General features: G+C 42.3%; 1 protein-coding gene across 1 annotated transcript in view; it reads left to right on the top strand.

Moving 5' to 3' along the window:
- The first annotated feature begins 17,817 nt into the window (after positions 1-17,817).
- LOC138513401 (cathepsin E-like) overlaps positions 17,818-26,903 on the top strand; it is a 201,135-nt gene continuing 192,049 nt past the window's right edge. Inside the window, exons 1-2 of the mRNA XM_069628230.1 lie at positions 17,818-17,888; positions 19,199-19,376. Of these exons, the coding sequence (XP_069484331.1) occupies positions 17,833-17,888; positions 19,199-19,376 (234 nt within the window). The 5' untranslated portion in view covers positions 17,818-17,832. The remainder of the gene's footprint in view (positions 17,889-19,198; positions 19,377-26,903) is intronic.

Genomic DNA, 26,903 nt, shown 5'->3' on the forward strand with positions numbered 1-26,903 from the left:
CCAGAGACGTATAGGAGGAGGAGTTGGTGGGCCTCATCTCTGTCCATGATGCAGAGGGAATCATTGAACACTTGGGGGGTAGGGGCTTCAGTGCTGCATCCTGATTGTACTGGCTAAGTAGGTTATTTGTAGTAATGAGCTTTTTTGGTTGTGATGCTATGCAGATTTGATAGTGTTTGAAATTAGAAGAAAACTGGTGATGGGGTGTTAGCTGCTAACACAGGGGTGACGGTCACATTTTCAGCAGAGATTGCCTGTCATGTGTGCAGACTGCTAGAAACCCTCCTTGTTCTAATAAGACGAAGCTGAAAGAGGCCCAGACTCTGAGGCACTGCTTGGACTAGAGAAGCGGGTATATGATACGCTTTGTAGCGGAATGTTTTGAGCGTGGCGATAGCACGTTGGAAGATATCAAGCGGTGCGCATGTCCCATCAGATTTTCTAATGTAGAGATGGGAGGTGCTTTGTATTTGTTGGCCAGGACAGACATATGTCTTGCCTGAATTTGTTTATTCTTCAGAGAAATTTGCACAATGAAGACATTCCTCTTTGAGGTAAAACAATCAGGATGGTTAAGGTTGGATTAGAGGCCTGTCTTACTACTTTACGATTTTTCACTGTTTTGATTGTAGTATTTGATTTTGAGGCTTTGCCTTGATGAGTTTGTTTTATATCCGTTCCTCACACCGCCAACAGTGTAAAGTAGATGAACAATTCAGTTTTCTTACCAACATCCTCCGGTACCTCAGAGGGATTTTCTTTCAGAATTCCAGTGATACAAGAACCATTTACCTACATTTTTTATTTTTATTGTTTTGGGGACAAAGGTAACAGTTCTTGGATGGTGATGGTGATGCTGGGATAATATATGGTGGTATTTGTAATACTGTCTCTGTTTTCCTCAGGTATTTTCTTTAGCTTTTCTGATTTTCCTTTCTTTGATTGGTCTGAGATCCTTGTTTTCTTCACATATGACAGTGAAAGAGGCTTGGAGGTGGATAACGCCCCCTACTGGCATGGGGTTAGAGATAATGAGGTTTGTTATTGATGCCTAGTCATAGGTCATTTTGGAGTAGGATTGTGAGAGGCCAAAATCCACTCGAAATTCAGTGAAGTTGAAAACAAAGGGGTCTGACTTGTCAGCCTGCAGGGGTTGAGGTCCCCTCAGAAAATGCTACTAATGGATCCTATTGTTTGTGTGGGGGTTCCCTCAACTCACCGTTCTACTAAAATATGACTACTCTTTTGCGGAGTGTAAAACGATTTTGAGTCTGCAGGGTTTTCTATTAATTGTATGCCTCTGAGTGAGTCTAAAAATGTTGAACGGGTAGTTTTTATTTCAGGTACAGGGTGCTGGAAACTTGAATGTAGTTGTATATCTATTGGTTTTAAGGAGCAGGAGCTTTAAGGATCATGGTTAGTACTCCTACCCAAACCCATGTTTCTGATCAAGGTGGGGCAGGACAACAAAGATGTGCAGACTAAGGAACCCATGCTGTCGTGTGAGACAGAGATGAACCAGGATGAGTATGTCCATATCACATTGAAATATGGTATAGCCAAGTCAATTTGGTGAGCCCATACAGATCTGCAATTGTGATAAAAGCATCACTGAACTTATGTTTTTGGTTCTGGTTGTAGATGTTGCAAAGGACAGTTGCTGAAAAGGTTGTGTGATTGAGCAGGTCCAGTCACTTGTGTTGTGTAGCTGGTCTGAATAGCTATATAGGTGGCATTTGGTGGATGCAGATAAGAGAGGGTCATTGGTTGATTTTTTATCTAGCTGTTGGGATAATGGGTATACTCTGTTCTGTTCATTGGCACTTGGCAATTGGGAGGGTTTTGTGGGACCATGTTTTTTTTCTGATTGTTCTGCATTTGCTGTGCTTCTGCTCGACCTTTCCTTAAAAAAAAAAGCTCGACAATAAATATGCTTCCTTGACTTTCTAAAGTGTTACATAGCTCTTGATTGGAGTCATGAATGTTGTGAAGCACTTGGTGAAGCCATGTTAATTTATCTCTAGGTGTGTCATATCCTCCTAAAGCTTTTGTTGTATTTGGTGTCATCCTATCTCATGGTGTTTTCCATTTGCATTCAGCGAGTGTTGCCATTGTTCCCTGACTGTCTAGTTGAGAATTTCTCAGTGACATTAGATGGATGTTGATCCAGAGCATAATATGGAGCTCAAAGTAAGACTTTCAGGGCCTGATTCACAGTGCATTTTTCAATTGGATTGTGCCATTTTAAAAGGCCTATGTGAATCAGGACCTCCGTGTTTTAACACTCACATTTCTGGTTTGAATTAAGAGATCAAAAGTATGAGGGAGGGGCAACCAAGATTTTTACATAGATATGTGTGACTAGAAATAACCTTCATAGATTATTGACTCTAACATTCATTGTTGTACCATTGTTGTACCAGATCAACCATAATTAGCTGGATAGACATTATTGGTATCGAATTTATGAAGTCCTTTATTTGATCAGATCACCTAAGAATGTAGCTTCAGATTTTGTATTCTTTGCCAGGTCACAAGAACAAAGCATATCTGTATTAGTTAACTAATAACTTCTGAGGTGGGAACATTGACAAGAGGTAATGGCTCAGAGTTAATGGGAACCCTGCGCCATTGCCTCACAATAATGCATTCAGTGATGGGGGTATAGCTGTAGCATCCCATTATGACTTCCAAAGTTTGAATAGATGTTTTCTTAGAGTTAGGTAATTAAAATATACTGCAAAAGAAAATGGCCACAGTGGAAAGCGGAGAATGGGACTTCTACTAGACCTTTCTTAATTTCCTTAGCAGCCATTGGAGGAGAAATGGAGCAGGGCCCAAGATACTCACATTTTTGGTATTCTGATGTAGGAATTATTGTAAAGGAAAATGCCAATCTGAATTAAAAGTTTGTATCTCACTTTGAATTGTAATTTATGCTGCTGTCAAATGTTGCCTAGTGCAGTTAATATTACACTCGACTTTGTGACTGTATGTGCAGGATTCATCTTCAAAGGGATAGTTATCAGGAATTGTATTTGCTCAATGGATGCAGCATGTATTTTTAAGCATATTTCGATCCATCTAAAAATGTTTTCCAATGGATCTTACTGTCAATTTTCAGACATTTAACATGTGAAACTCACAGGTCAGAACCACCATCTTGTGATAATCGTATCCGTTGATCCGTCGCCCTAATTTCAAGTGTCCTCATGGCAATAAATCAGATCACCCACCCCCTCAAGTTGACATATACATGTCATTCCGATATGCTACAACTCTTCTTATAACATTGGTGCACAGCATAGTCAAACATACCCTGTCATCAGCAACATCATCACGTTACCAAGCGCAAAACCCAGAAGATCAACGCACAAACACATTCACACAGTAAAAGTTTACTCTCTTTTTGAAAAAAGAAGAAAACAACTTACACTTTTCATACGAGCACTGGAAAATGGCAATCTGGGGCTGCACAATCATCCCAGAATATGGATATGACTGTTCCGTTTGTGATTTCTATACTCCAGTTCTGGTTGAAGAATCCATTCACATGAAAATGGTTGCCATGACACACACACATTCTTATGACGTCTCTGTAAATTTGGGAAGCAAAAATTATATTTTAGTGCCCCTTGGCAAAATAAGTAAAACAATTAAGTACATTTCTATAAAAAAAAATGCCTTTTCTCTATACATTATGTTACAATTAAAAACATGTGTTGTCTTTGTGTCAACTTGAATATCAATGTGGCAAATCATTTCTCATCAAGCACACATTTGCATAAATATTATAGTAATACCATCAATTTTGCTCACATGATTTGTAGACTTTCCATTTTAGCAATGTAAATAAAATGAAGCCCGTCATCGTCCAACAGCTCTTACGAATAGAAACTTGCTTTTTGTCCGTTAGTTTCTTTGAATTGCATCTTATCTTTTCTTTGATGTTACTTGGTACATTTTATCCTTGCAAATGTGTACTGCTATGTATTCGGGGAAAAATTACAAAGTAGCTCTCTATTGTGTGCTCAAATTTCCAAGGTCAAGCTAGGTTTTCTTTTCTGCTTTAATGCAGAATTGAGAAATATGATATTCCTATTATAATAGTAAGCTCTACAGGAAAAATACAAAAATATTGTTACTCTTCAAAATCATATCATATTTTGTTTCAACGTTACTATAAATATACACATTTTTATTCAAACCAAGTATCATTATTATTATTTTATCAAACAAGATAACATGCACACGTGGGAGTGTTCATCTGGTCAGCCACTTTTACAATGAACATATATTATTGCTTGTTTTCACAGTCAATTTAATTTGGGTAAAATTAATAAAGACTAACATGTTTTAACCCAATTGAAACAGTGTCCTATATCAACAGCTATAATTAGGCAATAAGCCCAGAGACTGCGGGCCATTTCCGCATAAGGTAATGCCCCCGGGTCCCATAGTTACAGGCTCGAGCGTAGCAAGGGCATTAATGAAGGCCCTGGTGGCATTACTGTATGCGGTAATTGCCCGCAATCGAGGGGCTTATTGCCATCGTTTCGGAACAGAAATTTGTTTTTAAAAAAAATGGCTGCATGGGAAGGGAATACAAAGTCCGTTTTCCCTTTCCATGGAGGCCGTTATAAAAAAAATAGGAATAAAAGCAAACAAACAAAATGGCCGCCATGCGAAGGGACTACCTGTAGTCCCTTCTCCCTTTCCATGGCGGTCAATAAAAAGATATGAAAAAAAGTAAACAAACAAAATGGCCACCATGGGAAGGGAGAAGGGACTACATGTAGTCCCTTCTTCATTTCCACAACAGCCTGCTGCAAATCGGGAGCAGACAGGCTGGGGACTGAAGTGTTCCCAGCACGTTCGCTCTCAAAATTGACAAAAACGAAGGTAAGTGGGGGTGGGAGGGTAGGGCAGGAAAAGTAATTCTGTGGATGAGGCTTGTGGGGTGGGAGAAGACTTACCCGATTCCCCGGTGGCCACCCCCCTCCTCGCTGGCTACTAATTCAATGTAATGTTTACTGTGCTTTGAATAAAATGGTAATAGTTCACAATATACCACCCCACCCAGGCATCAGGTGTGGGCCCTGGTTGCCATGCTGGAATCCTCTCTATGGAGAAAGCCAGCATCCAACCAGTTTCATGCTCATACCTCGGCACCAATAGGTGCACAGTACTGTGTTTCTGCTCTGGCTGTTTTGGGGAGGAGGCAGGGTCCCATGTTATGTTCTGTTTTTTTTATTGCAGGTGTATGGCGCCTACTGCCATTGGTATGGTCTCAAAGCGCTGTGCGGATGAATGCCCTTCAGTGTGCCATAGTCAAAGATGTGAGATGTGAAGGAAGGATTTATAAAATGCGTGTGTGCATTTGTTGCCTGCACGAAGGTAGGTAGGGAGTGGCTAGGTCCCTAATAGCAGTCCATAGATATCAGATGAGAGGATGGTTGTCATGACAGATTATCAGGGAAGTAGGAGAGTCAGGACACTGATTATGCGAACAGCTGGACCACATTTATTCCTGGGACTCATCTGTATTCTTTTGGCGGTGTTGAGGTGTGGTTGTGTGGGTGAAGTCAAGCAGTTTTTATTGCAGATGCATGAGGTGGGTGGGCCAAGCCCCGGCTGGGATACAGCTATGTTCCGTTGTGATGGAGTGCTTGACGTTTCAGCAAAGCAGGACTGATACCAAGTTAGGTGAGGTCTTGCAGAACTTATCATAAGGCCTGACTGAGATGCCTTCTGTAGGGTTCATTGTCCCCCCTTGTCAGCTCCTCAGGTGCCCCGCATTCCTGTCCGGGGTGCTAATAGTTTTCCCAGGAGATGCTATATGTCTGTGAGGATGCTGAGGAAAGAACCAGGTTTGGAGAGCCTTACTAATGGCGAGGTGATACTCAAGGCGTGGGTCACTCTGGAGCGAGAAAATCCAAGCGTGCCCAACCACAAAGATGGCGAAAGTCACAGCGCAAAACCCGCACCTGTCGTGCTCACAACAGCGGAGATGCAGGTGTGGCAAAGCACCACTTAGACAAATTGTAAACTGCGAAATCACACCTGGAGCACTCCAGGAGAACTCCAGGAGGAGGATATATAGCATCAAAGCGTAAAACGAGAAGCCCAAGTCGGAGGCCAAGCACAAGTGTGGAAAAGCCATACAGGAACAAATGCAATTGTGAGACCCATTCCATGTAACCTAAGGGAAGAAGATGCAGGTATGGCAGTGCAAAGCAAACAACAACATCACGCTGTGAGACCCACACCCTGCAACCTGAGGGACGTAAATGCAATTATGGCAGTGCAGAACAACAACAAATATTCAAATGTGAGACACACACCCAGTGGGGCAATCTAGAGGAGCAATCTAGCTGTGGAGGCCAGCAATGAGAGTGTGGCAAGCACAAACAGTGGCTTTTGGGGTTTGCATTTTGGTGATAGTTTTGATGGATGCCATCTATATGGCTTGTGCTCCAGGTGGTGGGAAGGCAGGATGTGAACTAGGGCCTTTGTGCTCTGGCTCTTGGCAGTGTTGGGTCATTTGAGTTCATACTTTTGAGGCTTTGCCCTACATATTGTGACTCTACCAACCATATAATGGCCTTATTATGGTATTTGAGGCTTGACTTTGCATATTGTAGCAGCTATTCATTACATACGCCTAAAGACGCAATACTTCAGACATACAGACAGACATACAGACATCGGGTGTGTGTGGCAAGTTTAGGTGGAGACTGGTCCATCTAGTAACATAGTTTGCAAAAAATGTGGATAGATCACCAGCCATGTGGATAGACATATAGACAGATGCAGAGAAAGATGGATTGATAAGAATGTGGAGAGCCATATGCATTTAGATAGATGTACAGATGGATAAAGGGATATAGAGTGATGAATACAAGGAGATGAATACATGTAGATGATAGATAGTGATCAAGGAATAGATTAATACGTATGAAATGAGATACATACAGTTACATTTGCAAGGAGCGATGGATAGAGAGCCATAATGACATGAATATGAATGAAGGTATATAGATAGACAGAGATGGATACGGAGATTGATATACATAAAGAGATGCATACAGTAACATGTATAGAGAGATAATCACATAGATGGGCATGCATATAGATAGATGTATACATAGACAATTAGGTAGAAATGAGAGATGCATAGAGCGTGCTGCATATAGACATATATAGACATGCAACAAAATAAAGAGCTATATAAATACACTGAGAGGCAAAAAGATAGAGGAATATAAATATGCACGTCGAAATAGAGATGAATGTAGCTGGAGAGAGAGTGATAGAGGTTGAAGTATGGATACATGGAGATGCAGAGCCACAGGTGGATATAGGTAGATGGAGAGATTCATATACATTTGTAAAGGTTACTAGAGAGGTACACAGAGCCAATGATGGAGCTCGATGGAACTGTTCATATAGACACATGAAAACATAGGTTGAAAAGGACAGACCTAGAGAAATGCATACAGTGCATAGAGATGGAGAAAAAGCGGTGAGTGGATCTATAGCGACAGGTCATTATATATATACAAGATGAAGCATTTGTTGTTATATAGGTATTGAAGAAGAGTGGAGGAAGAGTCAGTCTATACTGTTTCAATGGGTCAATGCCTTTGTAATGCTACTGAGAAGATGCAGAGATAGACTGGTCTCCATTATAGCAAAGTTTCTCTGTTAACTGGTCAGCCAAGAGACACAAGGTCATACACATTGCCTAACAATGATGGCAAAGAGGTTATGCCCCAGAAATATGGTTATTGCACCCATTGTCAAACCACGGTGGTAATATTGGCAGCACACTCTCATATTTACCATTGGTCTCTTTCAAACCTCATTTTCTAACCACAGTACCCCAACGCATCATTGATGTCACAGTCCATACTTCTTTTGGTTGGTTCTGTTTTTCATTATTTGTGATAGCTTTGTCAATACTTTTTTAAAGTTCTGGCTCATTGGTGATTTCAAATCACAAATAATTTCATGTAATGTTCAATATGACCCCAATCCATGTTACTTTATGATACCCACACACCTACACATACACGCACGCACGCGCACACACACACACACACACCCCTTAATTGAAAATATCAATAAGTATTGTAGGTCGCTCTTGATTTGTCTTCATTAAATAGGTGCTTTGTCTACTCTACTCACAGTTACATCTGCTTCCATGAACTGCAATCAGCAGCATACTTTACAATCAAGTGCATGTTTGTTTGCATGATAAAATCCAAGTAGCCTCAGCCTCTTTGCTCTGCCTTGTCCAAGGGCAGACCCAGGCCCACAATTACTAGCAACTACCCACGTAATGCTTCTTGTCCTTGTCCTGTCTGCCATATAGTATGTAATGTGAGCGTGGTGTAGAGTTTCTTATTCAGTGTAATTGTTATGGAGGTTAGATATGCTAGCTTTTCTGTCTTATGCCATGGCACCATATTCCACAGTATTGTACTAGCCCCACAGGGCAAACATTTAAGTTTGTCCATTGTGTATGTCGTATTAAATTTACATATTTCTGTATATATATTTCAGTGTGGGAAACATATCTTCTTCAGTTATTTACACATGGATTATGACAACTAAAGAACAATTTAAAGTCACATCATTTACCAGTGTGGCTGTTATATTTCAAACTTGGCAGTGATGTCCTTGTCATGTATGGTCCTTTTCTCGCTGTCCACTTCAGAACATAAACAATTCCAATTAAAAAAAAATAACGCCCACATGAATGTTGCATTTTAATATTAAATATAATTTGTAATGATTTAGCCTAAATAGTACAGCTACAATTTTTTTTAATTTTCATTTATTTATATAAGCTTAAAAAATAAGATTTAGTACAAAGAATATAAAAAAAACATACACATACACATTTAATAAGAAAAATAGACTCACATTTATTTAATGGAAATTTAAAAAACAAAGCAAAAAATATTTACAAAACATTTATTGTTAAACCTTTTAAAAAGCTAACTGTTATATGATTACAGTTTTTGGAGAAAAGCAATGTGTATAGAAAGAATATTTAAAGACCGCACCACTTCATTTGAACCTTGAACCTTGAAGTCAATTTGCCAACAATTTCAATTTTGATGAATCGTATTAGCAATTTTCTGTGGCATCGACTGACCCCTGGAAACATAACCTGTTGTCAGTCTATGCATTTGCATGGCCAGCACAGTCAAAGTCATATTTTTCACAAAGTCAGATTCCATCTGCTCTAATATTGGCTTAACCACCATTTCTTTTTTCTTTTTTATATAGGCTGTGGAGTAATGAAGCATCCCAAAAACACCCCCTGTTCTTACTTGTTCCCTACCAATGTTCTCATTGTGAGCAAGTACAGCCAGACTTGTTCTAGCCTTCATACCATCTATGCTCAAATGCAACCTTTGAGGCCTGTACTTTAGGCACATCATTTGTATAACCTCCAAATCATCAGTGTGGCTAAATTCTGTTAGGCCCTTTTTTTTTATTGGTTATTTGTAATGTGCACTATACAGCAGAATTGTGTTTCAAGGCGCTTCAAGACAAGGGGTTTATAGGGATGAGGAGATGGGATAAAGCAAAAACAAAATGTTCTTAAAAGGTCTTGAAACATTCAGAACGTGCAGGTGCTATAGCATGAGAGCAGGAGAGGGGGAGTAGGGGGAGTGCAGGAAGGCGGTAGAAGGGATGAAGCAAACAATAATATTCTGACTAGGTTGTGAGACAATTTGGAATGTGCAAGTGCTGAACTTGAAATAAGGGGCAGAGGGTGAGGAAGGCAAGTGCAGACGGGGAGGAGTGTGGGAGGTACATAAAAACAAAAACAAGTTAAAAGTGCAGGACAAGTAGGTCAAATTGCATTAAGGGGACCAGAAATGCAATTGTGACCAGCAGGTATGAGTGACTAGAGCCAGCCAGGAAAATCAATCCTCACCTCATATAATGAGGGGTCACATCAGGCATGCAGACATGCCAATAAGACTAAGCAGTAAGAGTGACTTTGGCCTGAAAAAACCTCACCTCATGGTGGAATTAGAGGCTACATCAGGCATGAAGACACGCCAATAAGTCTAAGCAGGTAAGGAAACGGTGTGACTGTAGCCTGGAAAAGCCTCACCTCATGGAATGAGGGGCTACATCAGGCATGCAGACACACCAATAAAACTAAGCAGGTAATGGTGTCTGCAGCCTGGAAAGGCCTCACCTCATGGAATGAGTGGCTACATCAGGCATGAAGACACACCAATAACTCTAAGCAGGTAAGAGTGATTGTAGCCTCAAAAGGCCTCACCTCATGGAATGAGGGGCTTCATCAAGCATGTACTCACACAAATAAGACTAAGCAGGTAAGAGCGAGTGCAGCCTAGAAAAGCTCACTTAATGGAATGAGGGGCTACATCAGGCATGCAGACACACCAATAGACTAAGCAAGTAAGGGTGATTGCAGCCTGTAAAGGCCTCACCTCATGGAATGAGGGACTACATCATTCATGAAGACACGCCAATAAGCTTAAGTAGGTAAGAGTGATTTTAGCCTTTAAAGGCCTCACCTCATGGAATGAGGGGCTACATCAGGCATGCAGACACGGAAATAAGACTAAGCAGGTAAGAGTGACTGCAGCCTGGAAAAACCTCACCTCATGGCATGAGGGGCTACATCAGACATGCAGACACACAAATAAGACTAAGCAGGTAAGAGTGAGTGAAGCCTAGAAAAGCTCACTTAATGGAATGAGGGGCTACATCAGGCATGCAGACACATCAATAGACTGAGCAAGTAAGGGTGATTGCAGCCTGGAAAGGCCTCACCTCATGGAATGAGGGGCTACATCAGTGATGAAGACACGCCAATAAGTTTAAGTAGGTAAGAGTGATTTTAGCTTTTAAAGGCCTCACCTCATAGAATGAGGGGCTACATCAGGCATGCAGACACGGAAATAAGACTAAGCAGGTAAGAGTGACTTCAGTCTGGAAAAGCCTCACCTTATGGAATGTAGAGATGTTTGATGTATTTCAGCCTGTGATATGATTTCATAGCTGTGACAGGCTCGTGTTTGAATTATCTGTCCCCCATTTTGCCCTCCTTCTCAGGGAGGCAAGAAATATTTTTGACTTTGAAACTCCAAAATATGTATTCTGTCTAATTGCTTTCAGAGGAAATGTTAGGCTTAGCCACATTTCAATGTTGAAATTTCCTCATCACAGACTTAGCAAGTGGAGAGGTATGCAGTACACTGACAGCATTCTTGATACACCACCGAACCCTATCATATCTTTGGTAAGCATTTTGTTGCACAAAATCTTTTGTAAGGCTACATGAGGAGGGCAGCCGCAGGTAAATTGTGACTGGGAGAGGATAATGTGCAGATAGATTGGAGGGGAAAAATATGAAGTGAAATAAAGGGAACGCCAGGCGAGGGAAGACTTTCACACCTGGAGGGAAGATGGTGGCCTCACTATCCTCTTGGGGCTCATAAGACTGGCAATACCATGGGGTACAGACTGCCTTCCAAGCTCCCTGATTGGCTGGGAGTTGCCATTACATTACCTCACAGGTGCTAATAATTAATAATGGGTAGCATCGAAAATTAATCATATCTTAGATGTCTCATTATCATTTGTGCCGCTATAGGGAGACCTTTCAATTTGACTCTCTGTCATAAAGGTAGTTGCATATTGCTGTTGTAAACTGGAAAGCCTAAATATGTAAATGAGGCGACCTCCTCCAAATGCTTGCCAAGTAGGTCCCACTTAAGTATACTCTATTTCTTTTTCCTAATAAAATGCATGATTTTTGATTTTGCTGACATACTAAAAGGCATTTCTCCCATGCATACATTTCTATTGTCTTTAGACTTAATTGGAGGCTGATTGACATGGTATCAAACAAGATGACTTTGTCAGCAAAAGCTGACCAAGATAGGCAAAAGCGCCCCGGTCTGGGTGGAAAGGGCTGAATGGTTCCTGCATGTTATGCCCTAAACCCCTATGCTTGCATCTCTCCATACTGGGAGCCCATTCTGCATCTACTCTCACTTGAATTGACGTCTCAGAATGACACATAATAAAAGGTGTAAGCAGATCTTCTGGAATGCCCCAACTCTAAGCATTGCCAAAATCTCTTCCGATCAACACGGCAGAATCCTACACTGAAATCCAGGCATGCCAAATGGACCAGAAGTGATCAATGCCTGACTTGCAGAAGTTTGTAGTTGAACCATTCATACTTGTTCCCATATTTTTACAGAGCCCATTTTGAAATTTGTAGTCGGCTGGTGGTAGTATCCCAATCAGTTAATTCTTTAGGGCTAAGTAAGGCAAAGCGCTTACTACTCACATCCACTAAAACTACAGGGTGAAAGGTACTGGGATTATCCCTACTGCCCTTTGTGTACTGGTAATCTAAAGGGTTTGTACCAGGTGGTTAGGAATTCTACAATGATGACCTGCTTCAACCGGGAAGAATAAGCAAATCGATATCATCTATGGAGAACGAGTCCTCCCACACTCCAATTTGTTTCCGATCTATACTACTTCTGTTGGCATCAGAGGAGGAAAATAGAATAGCAATCAAGTGGTGCTTTTTTTCCCTTGGAGCCTTAAGGGTTAGCTGGCTTTCCCATAGTAACTGGGTTGCCTTATACCCCCGAAACTAATTTGTATACTCCTGCCTTATTTGTAGCTTTTCTTTTTTGGTGTTGGTTACAATTGTTATATTTAGTATTTAACGGAGCTTCCATCCCCTTCCTAATCTAGCACTTCATAGATTGAATAACATGATCAGCAGGATGTTTATGCCGGGTTTCGAAAACAGGTTTATGGACAGACACCTATGGGGCACTAACAAATTCCAGGCTCTGATCATGGTAGAGAAATAGCATGGTTGTAACAAAGACACAGCATGTGTGGGACAATAGGCTTCACACCACTTTGCTATGCAATCATTCAATTCCTTGATATTATATATCAGCGACACAACTCAGCTGCAGGCGTTGTGGAGCTACTTCTATGTGATGCACAATGCTTTTGAAATTCAAGGTAAGGAAGACATGATCCCTTGCCTTGTTTGGATCTTTCTTTAGCTGAATACAACAGCTTCCCCCATTCTCCCATTTAGCATCACCAAGTCCCATCTACTCGTAAATTCTTCCCTGCTAAAACCCATTGAGTCCAATTCTTTCTTATCAAGTGCGGCAGGCGGAATGTCTACTGTGGAGTCAAATCCAGAGGTTTCACCAAATGTAAAAAGGTCAGGACATTTAACAATTCAAATCACCTGCTGCAATTCTACCCTCTGATGAACCCTTAACCAACAAGTCTATGAGCAGGGCATCAACGTCATTGATCACTATTCTCTCATCATGTTTCGCTGGATTTAAATAGATCTTGACTAGGAATAAATCGGTTCGCTTGTCTTTACCTGGCCAGGTTAGAGAAGGGGCAATTACTGCATCAGAAGCACTTTCCCAGATGTTTGCTTGAACCCACAAGAGGTTGCTAATGGCGATTAATAATCCGTTCGCTGTAGCCTTCTTTAAGTACATAGTTTAACCAACCGCATAAGGCAGTTCCAAGAGCCATTATACTTGTATTAGGATGATGTCATAGTTGTAAAAAAAATGCAATGTGGACTTATTCCCCAAGAAACCTATATGGCCTCTGTAATTCCAGAACAGGAGTGAAATATCAACACAGTTAAAAGACAGACAGTTGCAGTACATGTGATTGGAGTGCTGTGTGGAAGCATGTCCAATCAGATGCAATGCTGTGGTCAGGTGTAAAATTATTGCTCTCTGTCATCACCCCCACGCTGACCCACTCTACCTTCCAAACAACTTATCTTAAGTCCTAAGCCCACACTGTAGCACATTGGGCCTCTTTCCGACTGCCTGTCTGGAAAAAGTGCTGGTATTGCAATATACCGGAACTTTTCCAGACCGGCAGAGTACAAGTTTGCCGGTGGGGGTTTACCGATCTACCTCCATCGAAGAGCTGGAGGTAAATCAGGCCCCCATTGGCAAGTAACAGCTGGTATTACCTGCACTGGTATTACCAATGCCGGTAATACAAGCAATCCCCTCCATGGAGTCCTATGGGAGTCCATGGAATGGGGAAGGACCGCTGTTGTTGGCACCTGGAATATCCCGGTAATACTGGGAAATCAGGTGCCAGTAATGGTAGGTCAGTTTGCCGATATTCTGACAGATTTACCACCATGATACCAGAAAACCTGTGATGACCCGCTCTGTCTTCCCTTTCAAAGGTTAATGGCAGATCGACAAGGCTGGCAATTAAGTTCTTTCCTGTATTGGCACTTCAGAAAAATAGAGAATATTTGAAATCCAAAAAGCAACTAAGATTTCAATGTGTCTATAGACATATTGCGAACCACCTTAGAATGTTATTGTAAAATCACTCTATCAACACATTGAGGGTCACAAAATTCCACTCACTCAATATCAGAGGAAATCATTAATCTTCAAGAGGGTTATGCATGCAGGATATTAGAAACCCTAGTAGGATTGAGTGGGTAGACTGCCAAATCCTAAAAAAACAGTCTCAAGAACTAGATACAGACCTGGGTCTTTACAATCACTCAAGTTATCAAAGCGTCTGCTTAGAGAATTCCCCATAAGAGAGACCTGACAGGGATGGGAGTGTTCAGTGGCATTTGGCTCAGGTTCTTAAGGGAGGGAGAAATGGACACCTGCACCTAGCCGGTCAGACAGCACAGCGAGTAGTAGATCGCTCACTTTGACAACCGTGAAGAGCCTGCGGACGGACCAACTCAGCCTTTGATCCTTATGAGGTCGATAAATGAACACCACACACCGTGGGTAATAATAAGCAGTGCTCAGATGCCTGAGGGTTCGTAGTGCTATATAAATATAAATTATTTTCATTACTATCCTCCATGGGCTCTCCCCCCTTAGATGTCAGCAGAGAAGGACACCCTATTGGGCTCGGTTGCCAATGGATCAGTCCTCTGTCCCGGTAGGCTGTTTCCTATAGCGGCTCCTCCGGGTGGCAGATATGACCTCTGCTGTATTTAAACCGAAGCAAATGTCATTATTTGCCTTCGCAACTTGGTTATTCTGTTGTTCTTCAATCCACAGTTAGACTGTTTCATTGTTGGCTTCTAGCACTGCAAATCTTCACCAGGTGTGACCAAAATCGACTTTGTGGAAATCCCTAAGATTCTCGAGAATGTCCTGGAACCTTTTCAATTGTGCTGGACTGCTAGCCTGCGGTTTTTAGTTTTGTTCTATTTTTTAGGTAGATCACGTTTTGTTTTCTTGGTGGGTTTACATTCAGGCCAAGCTTGACCGAGATGGGAGTTTCCAAGATTTCAACCCACAATTACAATGGACGTCTGCTACAATATGTGTAAGGATGCCATTAACTTCAGATATGGTACACTACGGGCAGAAGAAGCGGGCCCCTCAAAGGCTCTATCAATTACCACGGCATTCAGTGGACCACAACACAAGGGGACACTCGATGGGACATATTATGGCAAAACTGGCTTCCTGCAATTTGACTTCATTCCTATCATTTCGGCCTGGATAAGCATGTGTTACAGTATGCCAGAGTGGTTCCCACTTCCAGGCGGATGTTGTCATAGAGTCTAATGAGGGACTGGAATACCAGATTAAGGGCACTCATGGACATATATCCAAGAGTCGGCATGCGTAAGAGAGCGGAATATCCATCCCTACGTGACTACAGCAATCGTTGAGTTTTGAGTACATTGCTAAGGTCCTGCCCTAAGACTTCGTCATTGGTTACATGCTTTGAGGCACTCTTGGTCTGACGAAGTCAGAATTTAAACTCTTTGTATTATCGGGAGGTTGGCAGTCGTCCTTTTCCAAAATAAGGCAGATTCAGACAAGGGCAGACCCTAAGTCCCAAGAGTCAAGTATAAAAGAAGAGTCTAGGGGGGAAGTTACTTTATGTAAACCAGTAATTAAGGACTCACACAAGGTGAAAAACTTAATTTGGAAAGTAATCGCTTATTTTGCAGGCATTTCCAGCAGGTGTCCCTCCAGCCCCTTTAATGTTTACTAAATGGAGGAGAGGGCCCGACACTCTTCCCCAACTTGCACCATTAGGTTGCGATCATTGACTATAGAAACGTGTGCGTTTGCAGTCCTGCGGATGAAAGGTCTTTCTGTGTAGGTTGTAATGTAGAGTTACATTACTGGTCATGTTGTCTGAAATAGGGACCCTTTCAGTGTAACAGCCCTTTAAGGCCTCTACATGGGGTATAAAGAAAACTTAAGGCTTTAGTGGAAAGGAGCACGAGACACTCACCCAAGTGGGAGGATTAGGCATCTACAGCGTAGCAGACTAATTTCATACAAGATGGAGGGCGGAGGCTACCAACTTCACCTCCTGCACCGAATTGCAGGTAACCGGACTTGCCGTGCCCGTCACGCTGCAAGAAGGGTTTCAAAGGTCCCCTCACAATGAAAACGGCTTCCTGGTTTCACTTAAAGAGGCAGCACCACTCCACCACACAGACCAAATGTAGCTTCTTCCTCACTCACTGAAGGGTTTTAAAGGTCCGCCTCAAGAAGAAAATGGCTTCCTGGTTGCACTTAAAGAGACAGCAGCACTCCACCACACAGACCAAATGAAGATTTTTCCTCGCTCACAGAAGGCTTTTAAAGGTCCGCCTCGGGAAGAAGAGCTATTTCCCGGTTTTACTTATGGAGGCATCACCATTCCAGGGAGGTATTTGGGGTAGAGTAATAAACACAGGGAAACAGGGGGCTTGCAGTGGGTAATCCTCCCCTCCCAAACAATAGCATAGATCCGATTCTATCTCGCTCACTCAAGGGTTTCAAGGGTTCACCTGGAGAAAAAAAACTGCTTCCTGGTTTCTCTTAAGGAGGCAGCGCCATTCCACCACACAGACCAAATGAAGATTCTTCCTCACTCACAGAAGGGTTTTAAAGGTCCGCCTCAAGAAGAAAACTGCCTCCTGGTTTCTCTTAAGGAGGCAGTGCCATTCCACCACACAGACCAAATGAAGATTCTTCCTCGCTCACAGAAGGGTTTTAAAGGTCCGCCTCAAGAAGAAAACTGCTTCCTGGTTTCTCTTAAGGAGGCAGTGCCATTCCACCACACAGACCAAATGAAGATTCTTCCTCGCTCACAGAAGGGTTTTAAAGGTCCGCCTCAAGAAGAAAACTGCTTCCTGGTTTCTCTTAAGGAGGCAGCGCCATTCCACCACACAGACCAAATGAAGATTCTTCCTCGCTCACAGAAGGGTTTTAAAGGTCCGCCTCAAGAAGAAAACTGCTTCCTGGTTTCTCTTAAGGAGGCAGCGCCATTCCACCACACAGACCAAATGAAGATTCTTCCTCGCTCACAGAAGGGTTTTAAAGGTCCGCCTCAAGAAGAAAACTGCTTCCTGGTTTCTCTTAAGGAGGCAGCGCCATTCCACCACACAGACCAAGTGTAGATTCCTTCTCCTCCACTGCACTATTTGCACTTCATTGCTCTAAACAAGAAGAGTTTTGTTTTATGTATAAATGTTAGAAGAAAAGGGTTGTCACTGGGAAGTTGATCACCTTAAAATTGTGCAGAAAAGCGTTTTTATTCCTAAAAACCCAGTCAGGTGCCTGTCAGTGTTTACGTAAAGCAAATACTTGATCCCAGAGCGGCTTGCTCACCCTTGTGCCAAGACTGTGACCTGCTCCCATCGATTGACCTGCGTGGAAGTACAGTGTGACCTGGTGAGGTATAAAAAAAAGAAATGCAACTTTACAGAGCCATTTGCGTCGTGATCCAGTTGCTGCGATGAATTTCTTGATCCTGTCGCTGGCGTGTGTTCATTTGAGCACATGCCTAGTAAGGTAGGTGCATCTCCTGGGCCTCTTCAAGTATGTGTAGATCTGTCTTTAGGGTAGTTATGTGGTCACATATGCTGCACTCATTTGACATCTTGCAAGTGCCAACCATGTGCACTCAATGGAGTTTTACCAGCATAACATTAAGTGTTGGGGAGAAAGCTTTTGAGGACCAATGAGATCATATAAAGTCATTGAAAAAGACGTCATGATCCCACTGTGTGTGAGGGTCTCCCAGACATGAACATATGAAAGAGTAGTTTAAGGGCAAGTGCAGAGCGATGATTGGTAAACATCTAGGTATTTGAAATTCCTTCCTAAAAAAAAGGTATGATTAGCACTCATTACAGATGTGGATTTTTTTAACCACTTAAGTGCGAGGGGTGTCTATTTTCGCCCTTTTTGCATAGGAATGCATAACAGCTCACCACTTAGGATGTGTGTGGGCATGTGTGTTTGTGTGCTTAGTACTGGTTGTCTTTTTTCTCTTCTATTCTTTCCCCTATCTACCTAAAGAAGCCTCGCCGGTAAGGGCTCTACCACCAGTACCACTTGTGCCTGGGAAGAAAAACACAGAAACCTCAGCTGGGGCTACCATTGATAGACAGGGAGGTTGTCCAGACCTCCTTTTCCAGAGTGTGAGCATCAGAAAGGAAAGTCTGCAATTTAGACTTTTTACAGGTGTTTGGCGTCTGCAATCTAAGCTTGTTGATTGACTGGGGTGCTAAAAACAGCTAGAAGATCAGACGAGGCGCATGGAATGCAGGCTTGCAATGGTGGTGGTTTCAGGTAATAATGTCGCCATGAAAAAAGTCACCAGTTGGTGACTTTTCTTTTAATGCATTAATGAGGCACCCTCCAGGCTATCAAACATTTTCCCCAAATATTCTATGATTGGAGGTGGTACTATATAATTATACCCCTCCTAGAATGTTTGGGCAAAGAACGTTGGTGCCGGGAAAAAGTCGCCAAACCTGACGACTTTTTCGCGGCGACATTATTACACGGAAGCATGGTGGTTACAGCCGGCGTTCCGCTCTATGGGATTGTCCCATGTGCCTCAAATAAGCTGTAATGGAGAATTTAAGCACATTTAAGTTCTGTATGCCGGTTCTGTATGCTGCAAAATCGTATCTGGACCGTCCCTTATGCTTTTGGGTAGGATTGGTGGGGACTTTATTTCTTTCATTTGATTTGTGTACCCTGATCGTTTTTAAACTGCAAGTGACACATTCCCCTGGATTCACATGATGTTTAGCGTGCTGTACATGTCAGGTAAATGGCCCTAACCGACATCCTGTTTGGTCTGTTTTTAGAATCCCTTTATTTCGTTTTAAATCAATCATGACTCAACTTCGTGAAAAAGAGGGGCAAGAGGAGTTTTGGAAACACCACGAGCCAGATATTTTTGCTCGGAAGTACTCACTGTGCTTTCCCGCGGATGCATTTTTACCGTCTGGTCCAACCTACCAACGTTTGTACGATTACATGAATGTAAGTCTTTTTTAAGGAGTCATGCATGAAAAGAAAATGAATTCCAATGTTTGATTCTGCTACAATCTGACGTTCCCAGATGTTTTGGACTCTAATCATGACCACTGGCTATGCTGGCTGGGGTTTCATGGGTGTTGTAGTCCAAAACATCTGGAGAGTCAAAGGTTGAAAGCCTTGTTTCCACATTTATATATCCACTTTCAGTCTGGTGACATTTCTCATTAAATGCAAATGCCAAACGTGTATAGTAACCTCATTCAAATATGTGACAAACAATGACAATTCATCCTTGAAATGTAATTGGACTTGTCCCGTGTCTAAGTGTATGATTTCAAACAAGTTTACAGAATCTTTTGCAGTTATTGGAAAATGTTATGAACTTGGAAATCACTTTGTTTGGTCTGGACTATGGGGTCTGGAAACCTTCGGCTCTCGTGATGTTGTGGTCGGTTCTACATGTTTTGAAAGACTTCCTTTGAGGTATGCAGTTTGGTAATTAACTTTTGGTCGACCTGAATTGAGCAAGCTGTAGACCACGGGCTACTGCTTTGGTCTACAACGCCCTTCTGCCCTACAGATCATAGCCAATCTTCTGAGATCTGCCAAAGGTTACAGACCCCTCAACTGAACAGTTCTATCTGACAAAGGGTCGCCAAGCAGAGATGTCAAAGCTTACGCCAGCGTTTTACAATGTCATATGTGGTTATTATTTACACACCTGTACTTTCAACAACAGTGTTCTGCATCAGGCAGTCCATGCCCAGCCGATAAAGCCCAATTTGTCACTAGGGGCGTAGTTACAGGCCTCCACAGCCTCTTTTGTGAGGTGTTCTGCCTCCCACAGGCCAGAACATCTCTGTTTACAAAGAAACAAAAACAATTTGCGTGTGTGCATGTGTAGCCTTGAATGAGTGTGTGTGTGAGCATGTGAGTGGGTCTGTATCTGCATCCCGGCACATCTATCTTTAAATCAGGGGAGTTAGTCAGTTTGGAGTGCCTGCATGTATGTGTGACTGACTACGGGTGCCTGTAAATATGATAGACAGATGTCTTTGGCTCACAGGGGTAGTGTAACACTATGGAATTCATTTGCAGTGGATTACTGACAATGTGATTTACAGTGGCAATGTTGCTCATATAGTGGACGCAGTATCATGAAAGTAATTTACAGTGTGATTGCTGTTATATATTTGGGCACAACATCCCAAAAGTGATTTGAAGTGCCAAAACCACATGTAATGTGGGTGCAACAACATCTGTGTGATTTGAATTTACAGCATCAATGTTGCATATACTGTGTGAGTAGCACCATGAAAGTGATGAAAGTGTCAATGCTGGAATATGTTGAGGGCACAGAATCATGAAAGTCATGGACAGTGGGAATGTTGGCATATATTGTGGGTGCAACATCATAAAAGTGATGTACTGTTGCAAAGCCACATCTACTGTGAGAGCAACACTATCATGGTCAATAATTCATTTATTTAGTGGCACAACATTATCAATGAGATTTACAGTGGCAACATCACGCACATTGTGGGTGTAGCATTATGTAAGTGATTACAGTATAATTGTTGGCATATGTTGAGGGAATAGCATGATGAACATCATTGTCACTTAGAATGCTGCCATATATTGTGGGCACAGAGCCATGAAAGTGATTTACAGCGACACAGCTGCATCAGCTGTGGATGCATCACCATCTGTGTGATTTAGATTTACAAGGGCAATGTTGAATATATTGTGGGCGTAGCCTCATGAACATGATTAAAATATCAATTCTGGCATATGTTGTGGGTGCAGCTTCCTGAACGTCATTTACAGTGAAACACCTCCATATCTTGTGGGCAGCACATTATGAAAGTGATTTACTTTGGCAATGCTGCATCTATTGTGGGCGCATCATCATCCAAGTGATTCACAACAGCAATGCTGCCATATATTGTGGGTGTAGCATCATGAACATTATTTACAGTGGCAATATTGCAATATATTGTGGGTTCAGCTTCATGAAAGTGATTTACAGTAAGAATGTTGTCATATATTGTGGGCGTGTCCTTATTAAAGTGATTCACAATGGCAATGATGGCATATATTGTTGGCTCAGTTCATGAAAATAATTTATAGTAGCAATGCTGGCATATATTGTGGGCCCAGTGTCATGAAAGTGATTTTCAAGGGCAGTGCTGGCATATATTGTGGACACAGGGACGTATGGAAAAGGCTCCTGTGTAGTGTTGATGATCCGACATCTATTGGATTGTTTAATGTGTTGCCCTAGAAAATTGAAGGTAGATTGCATTGATTTGAATGAATCCCATTTTCTAAAATATTGTGCTAGAAAGTGCACCACTTCAACAAATTATTTGAAAAATGTTCTTGGGGGACACTTATATTATTTTGGGCTCCTTTACTGTGCTCAGTCGCTGATGCTAATTCAGGGAGATGTCGATGTTGCTCAGTGTCTCCGTTCTTTAAGATCCCTAGGCCTGTATGTTTGTCCTATTTGCTTAGAAATGCATTATAGTCTAGCAGATAAAGGGTTAAATGGCAGCTAAATGGCAGCCACATTTTAACGTTTTATCTGTGAACATCTGAAGTAAAGTACACATTTTGTTTTGATAATGACACACATATTGAAAGAATGATGAACATGTAAGAATGGGGGACTTTAGCAAAACAGAAAGGTGATGGCTGCAAGGTTTTTATTTCATCATAACCACAGGCACAACTCTGGGCAACCCTCCAGACCATCGTTTTACAACCTGCCAAGCCATTACAAAAGGGGCAAAAGATTATGCAAATCAGGCTTTGTCCTACCCCAAAAGGGACAGTCCAGCCCGAACTGCTAGGTCACATCCCTTCTGCACGAGACCACAAGCTTCCCCAGACATGTTTCAGCCTTGTTGGGCATCATCAGTGAGGAGTAGCTTAGATCTGTAGGCCCGTAAGTCTCAGGACCCATTTTTGGGCATACCCGACCCACTCGGAGTGATTTTTGCAAAACAGAAAGGTGATGGCTGGAAAGTTTTGAATTAATCATAACCACGGGCACAGCTCTTAGCAACCCTCCAGACCATCGTTATTCAGCCTGCCAAGCCATTACAGAAGGGGCAAAAGATTATGCAAATCAGGCTTTGTCCTACCCCAAAAGGGGCAGTCCAGCCCGAACTGCTATGTCACATCCCTTCTGCACAAGACCACAAGCATCCCCAGACATGTTTCAGCCTTGTTGGGCATCATCAGTGAGGAGTAGCTTGGGTCTCTAGGCCCGGCAGACTCGGGACCCACGTCTGGGCATACCCGTCCCACTCGGGGTGACTTAAGCAAAACAGAAAGGTGATGGCTGGAAGGTTTTGAATTAATCATAACCATGGGCAGAGCTCTGGACAACCCTCCAGACCATAGCTTTTCAGCCTAGCAAGCCATTACAGAAGGGGAAAGGCCATATGCAGATCAGGCTTGGCCCTACCACGAAAGAGGCAGTCCAGCCCGAACTGCTAGGTCACATCCCTTCTGCACAAGACCACAAGCATCCCCAGACATGTTTCAGCCTTGCTGGGCTTCATCAGTGAAGAGTAGCTTGGGTCTCAAGGCCCGGCAGACTCGGGACCCACGTCTGGGCATACCCGTCCAACTCGGGGTGACTTTAGCAAAACAGAAAATTGATGGCTGGAAGATTTTAAATGAATCATAACCACAGGCACAGCTCTGGGCAACCCTCCAGACCATCATTTCTCAGCCTGCCAAGCCATTACAGAAGGGGAAAAACCATATGCAAATCAGGCTTGGTCCTACCATGAAAGGGGCATTCCAGCCCGAACTGCTTGGTCACATCCCTTCTGCACGAGACCACAAGCATCACCAGACATGTTTCAGCCTTATTTGGCGTCATCAGAACATACCGGGAATGACTGTGCTAACTTCAATTCTGAAGAACACAAGCAAGTGGCAATAGAACATGTCATAATACAATGAGTGTGGGAGGCCACCAAAAGTATATTGTCAAATTGTCAAATATATATATATATATATATATATGTATATATCAGTGAAACAACTTTGTGAAAGGGACGTTATGGTTAAGTTGCACTGACAAAAACCTATGGAATTCAGTGAAAAAACATTGTTATAGGGACGTTATGGTTACAAGTAAAACCAAAAAAACAGAATTTTGCCAGTTATGGTAAGCTAAGCAATCATAACTTGCACCAACATCGTGCACTGCTAAGACTAACACCCAGGACATCAAAGATGACATCACAAATGTCATTGATGCCATCACTGATGACATCACATATGAAATTAATTTTGATGACAACTCCCTACAAGGGATTGTGCTTATAATATTTGGTAACAAGATGTCAAGGGTGATCGGGAGACTTATCATTGACTACTTAATGTATTAAAGAATGTACTTATCTAAACAAAACATTATATTGGAGTGTTGTGTTTAATACAGGAACCTAATCATGCATTCACATAGGCAATGGCTGCAGCATGCACCACAGAAGTACTATGTTTTTAATCTGATAGTTTTGGATAGTAAAATTATGAATGGTACCTTATCATAGTTTTAAGTAATGTTAAATATGGAATTAATAACTAACAATTCAAGACTTACTATACACTTGTGTTAGTACAAACAATACATAAGAAGACCCACAATGCATACACAATAGAGGACCATCAGGGGGAAACTAAAGTAAGGAAGAAATAAACAACATCACCAGAAAAAGTCAATCACAATAAAGTTAATTTTCATGTATATAAATGAATTGTGTGTTTGTGGCCCTCTTATTGCCCCGTGTATGTGCACCATGAGCTGAGAGCAAGCCCTAAGGAAAGTACTTTAAGAACATACAACAAAGTTCATGTTTAGATATACAGCACCTTTTGGATTTTCATATTCTGACTGTCACTGACCAAAAACACCTGGCCTAAATAGGTCAGTGAGCAAAAACAAGTGCCCTAGCTATGTGATACTGGTTAGTGCACTGGTTCCCAGTCAAACATTGCATCACCTTCAAAACAATATGCATAACACACAGGGCAATCAGCTGAATTCCTGCAAAAGAAACTAACAATCTACAATCCAACGAGACTCCTCAGATCAAGCAACAAAATCCGTCTGGAAGAAAAACCATACCTTGAGAAAAAACTGGGGGGCTCCTCCTTCTCCCACTTAGCCACAAAAACCTGGAACAACATCCCGAAAGGAATAAGAAACACTAAAGACCACCTACAATTCAGAAAATTAATTAAAACCTGGCTCTTCAACATCACAGATGCAAACTGAAAAACCAAAACCACCAAATGGGAAACACAATGAAAGGGACAACAAACCTAGGACGACAATTACAACATCTAGAACCAAATAAAGAAACTCTTACTACAACAAGAGAGATGACACTATGTCTAAAAGGACACAAGCGACAACCATAATGACAGAATCCAGCATCCCTAGCCAACTCCCAGCGAACAATTTAGTACAACAATCACAACATCTAGAACCGAATAAAGAAACTCTCACTACAACAAGAGAGGCGACACCCATAAGGACAGAATCCAGCATCCCTAGCCAACTCCCAGCAAACAACCATCACACGCTCGATAAATGCTACTATAGATCATACCTGTATAAAGTTGAATGAACATTAGCACTTGCCACACTAATTAAACTGTGGATATTGGCTGGGGCATGGACCAAAGAGAATTGTGAATGAAGGCAGACGCCGCCCCTGGACATAAGTGCAAGCGTTAGCATTGCGACATACCAAAAGGGGTAGAAGCGGTAACATGAATGAGCAACCGAATAAGATGCTGAATGCCGAGCAGGCCTCAACACATGGAGAGAGTAAACACAGGCTTACCAATGCCGCCCTCCTACTACATTAGGAATGCTTTCTGGGCTAGATTGCAAGGGACGCTCAAATGCCTGCCCGCCCTGAATACAATCAGGGGCTACATAGGCAGCGGTTGCCTAACTTGGGCAAAGTTATGCATATGAAGGGATGCCATATTGGAAAGGGACCGCAAGTGTCGTACAGCCCCCGAGCTGGACATAGACACGGAGACGCCCACACACCCCACCTGATTAGAAATACAGAAATTTAGCACCTCACTTCAAGACAGGAAAGCCAACCAACCAACCAACTAACAACTTCACCCTCTCCATACACCCCTCAAATTCTAACCAAACACAACCACAATCTTACAACACAAGAATCTGCACAAACCTCACTACACTGCAACAACAAAACAAAGCACACATAGACCCGCACAACAGCATACAACGTCTTCCGACACTATAACACCCCAAGCCCAGCCAACGGAATTCCGGGCTGAGGCCGCCAACAGCACATCATTGCTCTCTTGTACTTCTCCAGCTCATCCCCACTAACTCCCCCCCCATCCCTCCTTGCTTTCAGAACCGCCAGAGCAACAGGGGACCTCTCAGGTGGTGATAGTGCACGGTACAAATATCCTTTAACATTAACATTAGCATTAACATGTCATCAATGACATTTGTGATGTCATCTTTGATGTTCTGGGTGTTAGTCTTACCAGTGCACGGTGGTCACGCAAGTTATGGTTGCTTAGCTTATCATAGCTGCCAAATTTCTGGGGTCTGTTGGTTTTACTTGCAACCATACCGTCCCTTTACCAAAGTTTTTCACTGAATTTCATAGGTTTTTGTTAGTGCAACTTAACCATAATGTCCCTTTAACAAAGTTTTTTCACTGAAGTTCATAGGATTTCACCAGTGCACCCTATTTTGCTACAACTTCCTAATATCATACTTACTTTAAATATAGCAGCATTTCCCACTGATGTAGAAAGTTTGACCTTAAAACTGTGCCATATCCCACCTTCTACCAATATTTTGAACACTTCTACAAACTTTTTGCAACTTTTTCCACTGGTTTTTGTGTTCTCTGATATTCACGAATGGCTGATGTCATCGCAGACCTTTGAACAATATCACGTGACCACGTACTTGCGCATGTCATGATGACACGTTCGCAAATGCGTCCGAACTTCGCAAACAGGTCTGTGCTTCGCGAACAGTTAAAATCTGCATTTTTAGCAGATTTAGGACATTTCAAGCTGGAAATGTACCCTTGCAGAGCTCCTAGACCTATTCTTTACTGGTTATCCATTTGCAATCTAGGACAGAGCACATGATTGGAAGAATACTAGCAGAACTGCTATTTATTTTCAAAAATGACATGAGGTATGGCCATCCCTTCTCCCCAGGAGCCACCACCACCAATATCACCACCAGCTGCAGGGCGTAGACAACAGAAGAAGTGCAATCATGCAGAAAACAATCAAGAGGACCAGGAAGATGAGGTAAAGGAAATAGCTACCTATAGCACCCAGAGAGAATCATGGGTGTGCCCGTTCTTCACCACCATTGGGGGTGTACCAAAGGCTAAGGCTACCAAGGTGAAATGCACTGAGTGCAACGTTGTACTTCTACGGGACCACCTCCATGCACTGCCGCACTAAATCCAACTACCG

The sequence above is a fragment of the Ambystoma mexicanum genome, chromosome 12, assembly GCF_040938575.1.
Source record: "Ambystoma mexicanum isolate Mex_15411 chromosome 12, UKY_AmexF1_1, whole genome shotgun sequence".
In the NCBI taxonomy this organism is placed as follows: Eukaryota; Metazoa; Chordata; class Amphibia; order Caudata; family Ambystomatidae; genus Ambystoma; species Ambystoma mexicanum.